This window comes from Topomyia yanbarensis, chromosome 2, assembly GCF_030247195.1.
Source record: "Topomyia yanbarensis strain Yona2022 chromosome 2, ASM3024719v1, whole genome shotgun sequence".
NCBI classification, from domain to species: Eukaryota; Metazoa; Arthropoda; class Insecta; order Diptera; family Culicidae; genus Topomyia; species Topomyia yanbarensis.
In genome coordinates this window covers 203,096,965-203,111,874 of record NC_080671.1, presented here as the reverse complement: position 1 = coordinate 203,111,874, position 14,910 = coordinate 203,096,965, and the positions used below count along the sequence as shown (strand labels likewise).

The 14,910-nt window shown below is 37.7% G+C and overlaps 1 protein-coding gene across 2 annotated transcripts in view; it reads left to right on the top strand.

Annotated features, from left to right (window-relative positions):
• Nucleotides 1–767: 767 nt before the first annotated feature.
• The window catches only part of LOC131682730 (pleckstrin homology domain-containing family F member 1 homolog), a 42,429-nt gene continuing 28,286 nt past the window's right edge, over nucleotides 768–14,910 (top strand). For both annotated transcript variants that reach the window (XR_009304130.1, XM_058964427.1), the window contains exons 1-6: nucleotides 768–895; nucleotides 2,133–2,399; nucleotides 2,459–2,584; nucleotides 2,648–2,754; nucleotides 2,812–2,949; nucleotides 3,095–3,199. Coding sequence is in view for 1 of the 2 variants with exons in the window: in XM_058964427.1 (XP_058820410.1) it covers nucleotides 880–895; nucleotides 2,133–2,399; nucleotides 2,459–2,584; nucleotides 2,648–2,754; nucleotides 2,812–2,949; nucleotides 3,095–3,199 (759 nt within the window). In the remaining variant the exon portion in view is untranslated. The remainder of the gene's footprint in view (nucleotides 896–2,132; nucleotides 2,400–2,458; nucleotides 2,585–2,647; nucleotides 2,755–2,811; nucleotides 2,950–3,094; nucleotides 3,200–14,910) is intronic.

Sequence of the window (14,910 nt, the reverse complement as noted above, 5' to 3'; positions counted from 1 at the left end):
GCAAAAGAATGGAAAATATACCCTGTTAGATCCATGCGCCCAGTTTAGAACAAACATCAAGCAATATATAGGCCCTATTGGTCAGGAATCGGACGGCCATGAATTGATAGTTCATGGATTTATTCACCCCTTCACTACCTGTTGAGCTAAAATTGGAAATTATTTGTTACTATTTTTTGGCCCCCTTTAATTTATTGTTTAGTGTGCCTTTTTGATTCCTAACTCGATTCCTTTGCATCCTTCTAAGTTTTGCCTTGGTTCGAGACCAATAGTCGCTCAAACACTTCATATAAAAATCAATTCAAATTATATTGTTGTAGCATTGTGGAATTGAAGAAGTTAAATGATAAAAATGGCGGTTTCGCAATCTTGTCGCTATCTTGTTTTTTCGCTATTTTTGCTAATTTCCAGTGATAACCACAATACAAAACCTTTCTGACAACGCTGGCTGGGAACAGGGATGCCATTATGCCAAATTTATCTGGCAGAGATAGTGGTGTTTACTTCAAGCAAATAAGACAAACCTCTCATTCTGCCGGATTTTTAAGTTATAGAATTAGTTATCTTACAAACTTTACTATAACTAAAGTGTTAATATATAATAATTAGGAAAATTTGGTAATTTTTCCACAAATTTAAATAAAAAACGATTGATGTTCATTCTACGAAAACTCAAATGTGTATCATATCCTTATTAAATTTATGTATAATATTTTTTTATAAGGAAAAAGACAAATTTTGCCAGACATTTTATGTTGAACTGCCAGATTTACGTTTAAAAAAGTGGCAACATTGGGTGGGAGCGATGTTTTGATTTACTTTCGTTCAGTGCAGTAATTAAAGCGAAAGAGAAAGTCAAAAGTGTAAAATACTGTAAAAATGGTGGACAAACTGGGTGAGTACATAAAAAGGGATTTGTCTCCGATATTCGTGGATAAATACTTTTGTCTGTATCGCTTAAGAAATATATTTTTCGGTGAATACATTAATAATGTAACTCTTTTGTTCCATGTCGCTAGTTGACGGAATTTATAAAACTCACTTGTCAACAAAAGCTTCAGTAATCTGGTGATTCAGCCAAAAATGAGCTGCTACAACCTTGCATGAATTGTTCCTCTTAGGCGAGGCATATCCCTAGCGTTTTATTTATTTATCACGCGATAATTTGTTACAGCTAGAGATTGAGCCAAGAAATAATTAAAATTTTGATGGTGAACCGTCTGTTTTGTGAATCAAATTGGACGGATACTTTTTGTGCAGTGATTTGAATTTACTGCGCTATAGATGTCATATCCCGCAAGAATTTTTTTTTATTAACGCTTCGCTACCTGTACACAGGAAACGCATATAATATAGTAGCTATATTATAGTAGCTAATCTTCCAATAGCGAATTTTGCTAAAAGTTTGTCGCACCCATATAGTTGCAAGTTTCATTTGTTTATCAAGTCCTTTGTTTATTTGTTGTGCTGTGACTGTTGATATGAGAATTTCTGTTCCAAGGATCTGAAGATGACTCATAAACACAGTTCACTTCATCATTAGACCTCAACAATATCAGGACTGCTATCAGCATAAAGAGTTGCAACTTACTGAAAAGTAGCTATTGCATCGAATAATCTTAAATATGCGTGCAATCAGCGAATATGAACCAATTTATTCAAGTGTGGTTTTCAGTTTGGTACATAACGTATATGTAATAGAACGTGAGAATGTCGAATTGAGAAGACAAATAGTATGTTCGGCAATATCTTGACTTCCTTGACCTGATTCAAAGTCTGTACTAACAGGTTATCGTGCTCAATAAAATTACAAATATCAGGCTGGAAAATCTATATATATAAAAGTCAAAGTTTGTATGTATATGATTTATAGACTCCCAAACGGCTTAACCGATTTCCGTAAAAATTTGCACACAGTAGGTATTTGGTATGGGGCGTGTTTGTGTCCTATTAGTTGGAGATTATCTGCCCGCCAGATGGCGCTTTGGAACAAATTGTGTTTTCCTCCTATTTCGCAAAGCGTCGCAGCAACGCGCGATGGGTATTAGCTAGTATACTATATTGATAACAACTGTATTAAAAGTTCGATAATAATGCTTTGCGTTCATTTAATTAATGATGCCATTCAACAGTAAATAGTGAGGCAAATGCTCGTCGAATACAAATGGTGGAGAACTGTTTCGGCAGCTCCGGACAGCCACTGTACGTTCCAGGTCGGGTCTTGGTCGGAGAAGGTGTTCTCACAAAAATGTGCCGCAAGCGTCCAAAAGCGCGTCAATTTTTCTTGTTCAATGATATCCTGGTCTATGGCAATATTGTAATCGGAAAGAAAAAGTACAATAAACAGCATCTTATACCACTGGAAGAAGTGCAACTGCAAGCCTTGGAAGACAATGGACGTATGTTGGTGTAATTTTAAAATGCCTAGGCAGTTATTCATCGTTTCTTGTACTTGCAGATTATAGGAACGGGTGGCTCATACGGACGGCAACGAAATCCTTTGCAGTTTATGCAGCTACACAGACTGAAAAACAAGAATGGATGGCCCACATAAATAAGTGCATTGAAGATTTGTTACGCAAAAGTATGATCAGTATGGCAGAAGCATTAAAGATAAGTCTTCTGATAGTTTCCTTTTTTCCAACAGGTGGCAAGAAACCAGTGGAAAACCATGCTGCAGTTTGGGTGCCTGATAGCGAAGCTAACATTTGCATGCATTGCAAGAAAACTCAGTTCACAATGTTGATTCGGAGGGTACGTTGAAAAAGTATTAAATTAAAAATTAAATAAACATTAATTTCATTTTATCAGCATCACTGCCGGAATTGTGGTGCGGTGGTATGCGGGCCATGCTCCTCGAAAAAATTCCTTCTACCAGGTCAGAGCACCAAACCGCTGCGTGTTTGTCTGGACTGTTACGACGGTCTGAGCTCATTGAAGCGTGAAGAGGTATAAGCAGCCTTATTTTGCCTTACGACGGATTTTTTTTAACGATTGTGGTTTGCATTTCAAATACTTAATTCGTCGTAATTCAAATTAAAACAACATACACGATTCGTCGGCAATTTGACTAACATTATTTCTAACCTTACAGAACAAAGGAATAAATTCTAACAACAATAAGCCGGTTACATCACCCGAAAGCTCGGGCGATGATGATTCCGATGATGAAGAAGAATCAAAAGAGGCCCACGATCAGGTAGTTAATATATATTATCCCTATTTAAAGAGACTAACTATATGTATTCAATTTTTCCAATTGTCTAAGCCTCATGGTTCACGAACACTTATTTTTGTACCGCACAATCAAAACGCGCGCAATGCGCTTACTCGGATTTTAACAACGCGTCAATACATACTGCCACTATACACAGAACTCCCTATATGGGGCAATTATTCAAATAATATGTCTTGAAAGTTTTAATTTATTTCAATTTGAAAAGCTGTCATCTGTTTACAGCTTTATGACTACAATTGGTCACTTTCAAAGTCTATGGTATAGGATACGAAAAATACAAACAAAATGATTTTGGAAATGTCTCTTGACTGTCGAGCTAATTTTGTAAGGGATATTTTTCGGTTTATTAGCCGTGAATTATCGAAAACAACAATATTGTTTTTACTTCCAACGTTTCGACAGATCTATTCCACCTTTATCAAGGTTTTTAAAAAGAGTTGGTAGTTACTAGAGTGTACAAACGTGAATGATTGATTTGTAAGAAAATATTGATTTACAACTTACAATTTTTTTTTTGTTTTCTTGTCATGTTAAGATTTGTGGAAATTTGCGGTTTTATAGTAAAAAATGGTCAGCCGTACTATTGTTGGCAATTTGTCATTTTGTGACCTATAGAGGCAACATTTCTGTTTTTCAATATTTCAAACATTCACAGCTTGTAGGGTCCAGAAACATTCAATTGAAAATTTTTTGCTCTATTGAATTGTATTTCAACACACTTTATTGGAAATTTCGAGGAATATATGGTCGATGTTAAGTCAGACCGGACTAAGTGACATTGAATTGATTTCAAGAAAAACAAGTTTGTATCGCAGCTTCCTTTACGTTAAAAAACGAAATTAATTTTTGTCTCAATTCTTGTTTATTGGCTTATTCATCAGTGTGCAATCGGGCTGTCTCAACAACCTATTTCTGCAACCTATGTGCATCAACTGTACATCTACCGTCTCACCATTGCACTTGACAGTGTGTGCAGTGCTTTATGGTCACACCTACGACCGCACATCCGGCTTCCCATGAGCGTTTTGGCGGCTCAGATGCTGTCCTTCCATGTTGCTCAGAAATACATTGCTCCTATGCTGCCGTTCTACGCATAATTGTCCCATGTATATAGGGAATCCCATAGAACATGTGACAAATATGCTTATAACGGCAGTATACACATCCATGCATACAGACGTACATAGGGGCTTACATTCATACATACTTTCATACATACATACAAACTATTTGGCACAAATTTAGAGCGTGTCATCTAGTCTGTCATCCTATGGAAATTCATCCTAACATCGCCTTGGGGTCAACGTCATATTGGCAAATTTCGCATTGAATCCACTTGTCTCTTCTTAATCTCCTTTTTGTCTCTTAGGTCCGAAGCGGATCAATCGACCATTAATTGAAACGGTAAACATACTAGCAGTATTAGTCCTTACTCGCGAATACTTTTCCTTCAACTGTGTTGTTTCATCTCTATCTTATAACAGAATTCGATTATCCCTGTTCTAGTCAATATACGTATTCATTACATTATGGACCAGGCAAACCCTTAATTTTTCTATTATTATTATCCTGAGTAGCTATACCAGTGAAGGTATTTTAGGATTTCGCAAAAAGAATCTGCCAATAAAGGCGTAAGAAATATTTATCCACTATTCCCCATAAAGTTTGCTCGAACCGAATGTCCGCCTGGTTCGACTCGAATAGACCACACCGACCCGAAAGAATTGCTTATCATTTCTGAGAGCCGGAGTGCTTGGTCGAGCTAAGTAATCGTAAGAAAAAGTCCTGAATAATTCCATATTAAATTTGCAATAGGGCAAATAAGATTTGTAAACAAACTTTTATTTTGATGGTTCCTCTTAATTTACTATAATTTCAAAGCATAAAACAATTGAAATTACTTCTACGAAGGGTAAAAATTTACATTAACGCGTATTTTTCATGAAATTCCACTCTCCAGCAGACTAATGAGCGAAACAAGTTTGTTTACAAAAAACACTTTCGCCCTTTTGACGAATTAATATTGAATTAACTATCTCTTAGGTGCCAGTCCTGCACTCCTTTCCTGAACTAGCCTCATACCCACGATCGAAAGAGTCGACAACTAGTACAATCCACATGTTCCCCACCCAAGCAATTTGATCAACTTGCAAGTAGGAGCACATATCTACCAACCAGCCAAGAAGACTTACGAATCAATGAGAATTGACCATGCCAGTCGAAGGCCACAGGCCCAGCGCCATCTCGTACAGTTCCTGAAATTAAGAATTTTGTTAGTGCTACTTACAGATTTCATTTCAATGATAGTTTCATTCTCTCATGTTAAACTCGCTTGGCGCTGTTCATCTCTTCCGGCATTTCGACTCCGTCGGTCGACCGTCTCATAGAAAGGATCTCTATCGGATCCTCAATTTCCGTCGGAACACTTGATCAAAAGATCTTCCATACTTAACCTTCCGGCGAATGCGCTGATTTTTATGACATGTAGAAACTTATTTCTCAGCTTTGCTGAATCGAATATTGTGTAGTAAGTATCTCATTTCCTCTTGTAAAACTTACTTACCGCTGCTCATCTCTTTCAGAACATTAATTGACCCCCCTCGACACCAGTTTGGCCTTACCAAGCCGTAACATCGGTGGCGTGGTGAGAGCTGTCGAATAGGAATTGAGAACAGTTTGAAACAACATCTGATGTTGTTCCAAATGTATATGATCGAGGCACTATGTCTTGGATCCGCCATCGAGCCTAGTTTGCATACCGTACATAACTAGACCCACTGTTCTCCGTTCACCCACAATTTTTGTCTCAACTCTTGCTTATTATAAAATATTTCAAATCTGGTTAAAGTCTGGGAAAATCGGGGGAAAACATGGAAAACCGAGAATTTAATTTTACCTAGAAAAACGTGGAATCCTGAGAGAATTTTGAATGTTGACCATCAATTAACACGAGCAACGTAGTCCACAACAGATTTTAACCCTTTAACACCATCGAACATTTGTGAAGTATTAAATAATCTGGGCTAAATTTTAATAGAATAGAATAATTATTTCAAAAAACGAAACAATGTAGATTTACAGATTCATACATTTCTTTAATCCGCTATCACTTCACTTCATTTGTATCGACTTCTATGAATTACACTTATTTAAAAAACCTTTATTTGGTCTTACTGACTCAGGAACCAAGCAAAACTCTGGCACAACTCGGAAATAATCCGTGCAAAGATCCTGGCAATTCCTACCTGTTAGAATCTTAGCACGAATCGAGCAAAACATCTAACAAAGTTGTGGCAGGAAGCGTACAGAAATCCTGGCCGTACATTCCAGGCTGGATTCTGGCTAAACGTGAGCAGCATCGGTTAGTTTAACCGCTTCTGTCAGAAACAGTTGATGCATTTCAGCGAATTCTTTGTCAGAATTCTTGCATAAATCGCGCAAAATGCTGGCAAAAACTCTGCCAGAATCAATTTTGCTTTGCTTAACTTTTACAAACTTTCTGCTTGTCATGGTGACTGCACTGAGAAACAAAAATATGCATAGTTAGCATACTTTCTATTCCCGTCTCTTTCCTTCTGCTGTGATTTTTATGCATTTTCATGTATATACTCTAGTACTTCTAGTAAGCATTCAATGAGTGGATAGACCGAATATGTCCAATGCATAAAATTTACAGTAGAAGAAACGAGAGGCAGATAAAAAAATTTGCTGTCGATGCATAAATAAAATTCTGCGTGTGGGTCGGAGCATGTTTGTTTTGCAGAGCATGTTTTGTTTGTTTGTTTTTTTTTTTGACGTAGGACTACGTCTTTGTTTTCGATATGGGGGTGCACTTTGCAAATTCTACAAAAATGGTATGTAACGTATGGTCCAATTTTAAACGCTTATAATTCAGCCATCTTACGGTAAATTTTCAATTTTTTGCGCATATCGCTCAGAAATACTTCTAAGAATAGATTCCAATAGATAAACCCAAAGATGTTTGATATCATGGCATTAAAATTTTAAATAATGTTCAACATAGTCAATATATCACGCATTTGCACACAGAAGGCTGCGCTTCCCTAGTCTGGCACGACAGATTTATGTACCTAACACGCAACGCTTCTATGAATGACGTCATCATCGACTATTTAAAGAACAGATTTGGTCAGACAAGCTCAGTTGCCTCTTGGACAGCAGGCAGAGCAGAGCACTGCGCTGCATGCTCCAACAGCCGTGTAGCAGAGGCTAGCGTCGTGGTACTAGTTGTCTCTTTCGCTCCACCTATCATCACCAGCGTTGATTCATTTTGCTTGGTGCGTATCTTCCATTCGTGTACGGATACGATGTATTGGCACAGCTTTTTGATTCAAGCACGGTACACCGTTCGCTTGGGTTTATTGTTTGAGGCGAATGTGTAGGTATATCCAAGTGTTGCGTGTATGATAGAAATCTAAGCTTTCGTTTTTTCTTTGTGTTGTCATCTCCATGACAGGCTAAGGAGACGAAAACTATCTTAGCAACAAATTCACGCGAATGGATAGAAGAAAATGCAAAGAAGGTTTATTATTTACGTTTCATCAATTTATTGATTCCACGAGATTCATTTCCACTCAACCTATCCCGCTATGATTCTACCAATACATAGGTACTACAAAGCCTATTTTTGAATGGATGCACTGTTACTCAAAAAATCGCCGCAAAAATGTGTCTAAGTCCATCCATAAAACTATTTTCGATTCTTGTATATGTTTTGCTTCGATATATGATTAATACCACTGCATTCGCTACATTTATATGTGTACTTTAGGAAAATTACAATAACGGAAAAATAAAACTATAAAGCTTGTCCTATACAAGAACTGCGACTGTATTGTCTAAAACATGATTTTAAAGCATTCGTCTGGTTGTTTACCGCACACAATAGAAAACCTTTTAAAATTTTAAAGCAGTTCCAGATATTTGTTCGGTTTTCCATCGCAGTTTTCTGTCTGCTTTCGTTAATCGGATTCGATCGCCCATTGTAAATAAAATGAGCTGATGAGCAAGACGGTTTGATTCATGAAGTGAACTGTAGAAAGAAATATGTTTGATTAATTATTAATCCAAATGTAATAAGAAATTAAATATTTCACGAATTGCAGTCCTACGTCTGCAATTCGTACAACCCCATAGCGCTGTCACTTGTAGTTTTTTTTTCAAAATGTCGAAGGTCTCTCTAGTAAAAGTTTTTGGTCCGCATTTTTGGTACACGCAGAAAAATATGGTCTGCCTGTAACCACAAACCGTTTAGTTGAAATTCAAATTAGTAAAAGGCAGAGTTTGCCTATTTTGAAGTAGAATACTTCTAACGTTTCAATATGGGGTCCCGTTTCAAAAATTTCAGTTGAGAAATTTTCCCAGGTTTGAAAAGAATATCTTCGTTCTACTGATCGAAATCGCAATATTTTTGCACTATCTGATCGGAAATTCGTACACGTATTTCGTATTAAATTTCGGAATTAGTGCGACTACCATAAATAAAACAAAACAAGGATTTTTAGGAAATCCTTCGAAAACAGCGATGAAAATGCGCAATTTGCAAGCACATCTCACGCCCGTCAAAAAGGAGCATGTAAGCGTTTCATTACATACGGGAATGTTATATATATATACAGGTCACGCGAGCTTGTTTTGTATCAGTTGGTGCTCGCTTACCACACGAGTAACATGCTCGTCCGGACGGTACAATGAGCGGTATCATGTTTGCGTTCCCTACCAAGCGTCATCGCAAGATTCTTCGTGATAAAATCCAGGGAATCACCAAATTCGGCCTCTGGCTCGTCGTGGTGGTGTAAAATGCATTTCCGATTTAATCTACGATTGCTGATGGTGTGCAGGAAAATGTCATCCGAGATGCCGTAACCTACACTGAACACGCCAAGCGCAAAACCGCGATGAATGTCGTCTATACTCTGAAGCGGCAGGGACGCACTTTGTATGGATTTGGAAGTTGAAAAGGTAGAACTCACTTGTATCATTATAAAAAAGGCCCTTTTCACCACCAAAATCATTTCAAAGAATAAGTTTGCATTTTCTATTTCATGGACTGTTTCTCCCTGGATAGCAATTTGGGTGAAACCCTAAATTATGATTTATTTTAGTACGCGAATTGCAAATATGGTCAGAAACAAACTGGAGTGGAGTGGAAAACATTTTTACTAGGCGCATTCAAAAAAGGTTTCAATTCTCAAACATTCTACCAAAGTGCCGTATTACATTACTCTCTTTACCCTGAGTGTTCGATAATCTCCGTATTGGAAACACAATTTCAATTTTGTTCTTGGAAAACAGTACGGCTTGGATATTTGGCAACACACCGCCCTGAGCAATTGTCACGCCGGAGAGCAGTTTGTTCAACTTTTCGTTGTTACGAATCACCAGCTGCTGAAGACGTGGGATAATTCGTCTTTTTGTTGTCACGGGCAGCATTTCCTTCCAATTTAAACACTTTAGCAGCAAGGTATTCCATCACAGCTACTAAGTAACCGGCACTCCGACGCGTTCTACACAATTTGCTTGTGTATCGACCAACGAAGGGGAGGAGCTGCGAAGAATACATATTGAGGACAACACAAAAAAGGACGTTGTGCTGTAATCAGGTATAAAAACTCAGCACATGCTGTTGCTCACGCTCAGTTCGTTTGCAGCATCGTAACTGAAACTGTACATGTACATTTACAAGGTGCTGAAAGAGGTCCATCCAGATACCAGAGTCTCGTCGAGCATCATAAACAGATTTATTAAACATTTTCGAACGCATTGCAAACGAGGTCTCCCGCCCGACTTATTACAACAAGCGCTTGACAATAACCTCCCGCGAAATTCAAGCCGCCGTCCGTTTGCTGCTGTCAGAAGAGTTGGCCAAGCCGTCTCAGATGGCACCAAAGCTGTTACCAAATACACCAGCTCCAAGTAAATTCCGAACACTGCCCAAACAAAAGGCCCTTTTCAGAGCCATCAATTTATCAACAAAGAATCGAATTGAAATTTTGTTATTACAAGCTCCGAAAGCGGCTTGCCAAGAGCGTTCGATGGCAAGTGAGCTACTTGTGAACAATATCGTCGATTTCACGTAGAATGACACAAAATAAAAAGTTATCATTTGTGTGTTTGTTTACAGTTTCGTGTTTACTAGGCGCATTCAAAAAAGATTTCAATTCTCAAACATTCTACCAAAGTGCCGTATTACATTACTCTTTTTACCCTGAGTGTTCGATAACCTCCGTATTGGAAACACAAATTCAATTTTGTTCTTTATCAAAAATATGTGGTCGACCAACGAAGGGGTGGAGCTACGAAGAACACATATTGAGGACAACACAAAAAAGGACGAGCTTACATTGTGCTGTAGTCAGGTATAAAAACTCAGCATGCTGTTGTTCACGATCAGTTCGTTTGCAGCATCTCCCGCGAAATTCAAACCGCCGTCCGTTTGCTGCTGTCAGAAGAGTTGGCCAAGCACACCGTCTCAAATGGCACCAAAACTGTTACCATATACACCAGCTCCAAGTAAATTCTGAACACTGCCCAAACAAAAACCCCTTTTCAGGGCCATCAATTTATCGACAAAGAATCGAATTGAAGTTTTGTTATTACAAGTATCAGAAAGCGGCTTGCCAAGAGCGTTGGATGGTAAGTAAGCCACTTGTGAACAACATCGTCGCTTTCAAGTAGAATGGCACAAAATAAAAAAGTTATTTGTGTGATTTGTAGACAGGTTAGTGTACTGATTCAATTTACAAAAATCGAACGTTTTCTAACGTTTCGATATAGGTGCTCCGTTTCAAAATTTTCGGTCAGAATGTTGCCTGTTTTCCTAAAAGTGAAAATCTGCTGTTGTACTGAATGAAAACCTTCGATTTTTGCGCTGATTGGAAATAGCTGTGGCTAGTTGTGTAGAATGTAGGGGAATTATGGTTAAAACCGACACCTTAAGCTTAACAATTTTTCTAAGTTGCCGCAAAACCAATAAAATTATAGTTTTTATGCAGAATTCTTCTTCAGAAAATTCTTAACAAGACTTAATTTTTTCAGCGCTTCAAAAAATTAATTTCATTAAAAATTATTGGTTGTAAAACTTGGAAAACAAAGTGACTTTTTGTAGGGGTAAGATCGACACCCCCTTTAATTTATTTTCTCTACATGTTATTATCTTTATTAAAAATGAGATATATGCGTGAATAATAAAGTGTGAGTATGTATGATGCAAATATGTGCTTTTTATTGCTTCATCATGTAGTGAGGGGAAGAAAGTTCGAAAGCGTAGTACTATAAATAAGAGTATTTTATGCTATAGGATTATTTATTGATGAGTATTTCCAAATAATCCTTGCGCCCATTGTTGCAACCTCCAGTGTCATATTATTTCGTAAGAGAAGATTTGCAAGCGTTCTACGTTCTGCTAATTGGATTCATTCACTTTTAAGTGACACACACACTTCTTAGTAAAACTATCTTTTTCAGATTTGATTTTTCGGACTCTGATCATCAACGATCTATTGGGGTATACATAAGATCATTGTCTCATTGTGATAAAGTTCGTCTATGACAAACCAAGAGAACACTAGAAATTCGGCTTTTTGCAGAAATAGCAACAGCCAATTTTTGATTTTTAAAGAGACTTACAAGAAATAAACACAATAAAAGTATTTCTGTGCATTTCTGTTGATACTATAGTGTTCTAATAGGCTAATTGAAGTGTCACAAAGATCTCCAGTATTTTGAAATGAATCGCAAGTATACACAACCATCTTAACAGCGTGTCGGTTTTACCCTAATTATAGGGTGTCGGTTTTACCCCAACAGCGCACATTTTTTTATAAAAGCGATTAAAAATATTGAATTTCTCAAACTCGTCTTCAATGCACCTAGTCGATCATAGGACAGGTCGATAATAATAGGTACTGAAAAATGTGATGATTTGAAAAGCTTTTGTTCGGTTAAAACCATAAAATCTACCAACGAAATTTAACATCCAGACGAGTATGAACGCTGCTGTCGTATGTTTTGTTTATTTTTATGACATTCGGCGTACTAACGTAAATCCAATTTTTCTTCAAATACTCTAAATAAACGTACTAATAATAATGTATCATTATGAAATGAATAAAAATTTGATTTCTAGGAAATGTTGTGGGGTGTCGGTTTTACCCACAGTGTCGGTTTTTCCCACAATTCCCCTACAATTACTGAAAATAACAGATTTTGTGAAAGCAGTGGTTGATCCGTACAATTCGATTCCAAGCGAGCCAGACTAGTTTTCGTTGGAAGGTCCATCTCTGACAATAGAAATAAACTATTTTATTTTGAATTCAACTACAACTTCCTTGAAAACAGCACAACTAAAAAACTTTTGGGAAAAACGCGCAAAGCTAAATTTTCCACTATAATGGAAACTGCCTGTGCCTTCGCCGCACAGCATCATCAAGGTTGATAGTAATTCAAGCCGGTAGGAAAGGGGAGGGAGGTTGTAAGGCAATGGAAAACGAAAATTTCATTTATATCTTACTTTATAATTGGCTGGTCCTGAAAATAACTTGTTGGTTTATGGTTTATTTTGGGTCACAATTTAGGCCCGCTCGATTTCTGATAGCTGTGAATTTTTCGCAGGGCGACAGTTTCTGTGCGGTAGCGATGAGGCTTCTTAGCGCCAACCGTGACTGGGGCACTTTTACACAGAAATTGCTTATTCCAGAGCAGAATTTACCGGTCTAAAGTGTATTCTACTTCACTCCGGTTATGTCTCTGACATTACCCACCCATCTTTTTTTTTCATTTCAGTCTCGTTTATTCTGCTATGATTTTTATGCATTCAAGACCGCAAACGTCCAATGCATAAAATTTACAGCAGAATAAACGAGAGGGAAACAGAAAAAATATGTGATATCTGCTATTAAACAAATTTCTATGTGACATGGTCGGTGTTAAGTCAGACCGGACTAAGTCGCAAAACATCAAAAAATGAGTTAATAATAGCACTGGATAAAGAATTTCTTCGTCTACATTCCACTTTTACCGGATTTGAAATATGAAACAATAAAGAATTATGGCAAAAAATTTTTTCCAATTATAATGTAAAGGATGCTGCGATTCAAATTTTAAACGCGTTTTTCTCGAAATCAATGCACTGTCACTTAGTCCGGTCTGACCTAACACCGACCACATACTACTATAATTTCATTAGTTTTCACATGATATCTATGCGTAACATATAATTTTTATCTGCTACCACAAATTTCAAAAAAAATGGTAGGTCTGGCCACCCTGGTGTGGCCAAGACGGGTTGGATGTTGTTGGCTCGAGTCAAAACTTGTCGAAAGTAAACAAAGTTCATTTCATATCGTCAAGCTGGCGGCCAGGTGGTGAAATCGTTAGAATTCAACGGAGTGCTGAAGCGTTGCCAGACAATTTTTATTTGCAGATTAAATTTTACTAAACTTCCCAGTTAAGCTCAGCCGAAATGCTGACTGGTTCTAATTCGTATTCCGGCTCCGGTGACACAACCGATTGTAGTTAGAATGTTTAAGGGGTACCATTTCGATGCGGCTTAGCCGCATAACCGAGGCCTAGGAACCGAAGCGCCGCAAAGCCGCTGAGGATCCGCCGGGCGAGGTGGTAACCGACCCGTCGTCGGAAGCAAGCGAACCTGCGATCCACTCGTTTGCCCGGCTTACTCAAACTCCGTACCGTTATTCTGGAGATAAAATAAAATAAATATCATGCCAAATGACCTACAGTGTGATCAATTTTCAAAATTATGCCTAATAACCGTTATGCCAAAAGTACCCTTATTAAGAACCTATACCTGACGCAAATGTTCTGACATTCCGATATGAAAAAATACATTTAGCTGCGCATTCTCCGCTATCGAGTGCGGCACTTCTCCCGCAACTTTGATGCAGCCTCTATCCCAATTGTCGGGGAGACATGCTGCACAACGACATTTTCTTATGAAATTATAGATGTTATGCCTTTCAAAAGGTCCCGACTATTCAACTGATACATTATTTACCAAAAACATGCGTGTGGTGTCCGGCGGGCTGAAATCTTTTTACACTATTTCAGCTAAGAATAGAACCTCTGGGAACTGCTCCCATGTCGTAAGAGGCGACTAACAACATGCTAGGAGTTCCTAGGTCGAGGTATTGCTCCGTACCGAAGACTTAAGGAGTTCCTTGGTCGAGGTTTTGCTCCGTACCGAAGAGTTAACCTGGACGGACCTTAAGGTTTTACATCATAACCTTTATCCATTCTGTATTTAGTGAATCACTGACACTGACCTTTTCTGGTTCGCTATTCTCGATTGTGTACCAACGTTTTAAGTTTGTATATTAGCCGTATATTAGCCGCCAAGGTTTAACTTCCAAAGCTTTGATTTAAAAACCGTTTTTAATGTAGAATACATTTAAGGTTTCAATATAGGGGTCCCGTTTCAAAATATCGGCTGCGGCGCCGCGTCAGATTTTGAACGTTAATAACTTTTATCATACTTAACAGAATGATTTGATTTTTAGGCCAATTTGTTGCAAATATGTTCCTCTATGCTGTATTAAAATTTGAAGTATGTATAACATGTACTAATAACAAAAAAAATGTGTTTTGAAAAATCTTTCGAAAACGACTCGGAAAAGTGAAAATTTTCAGCCCAT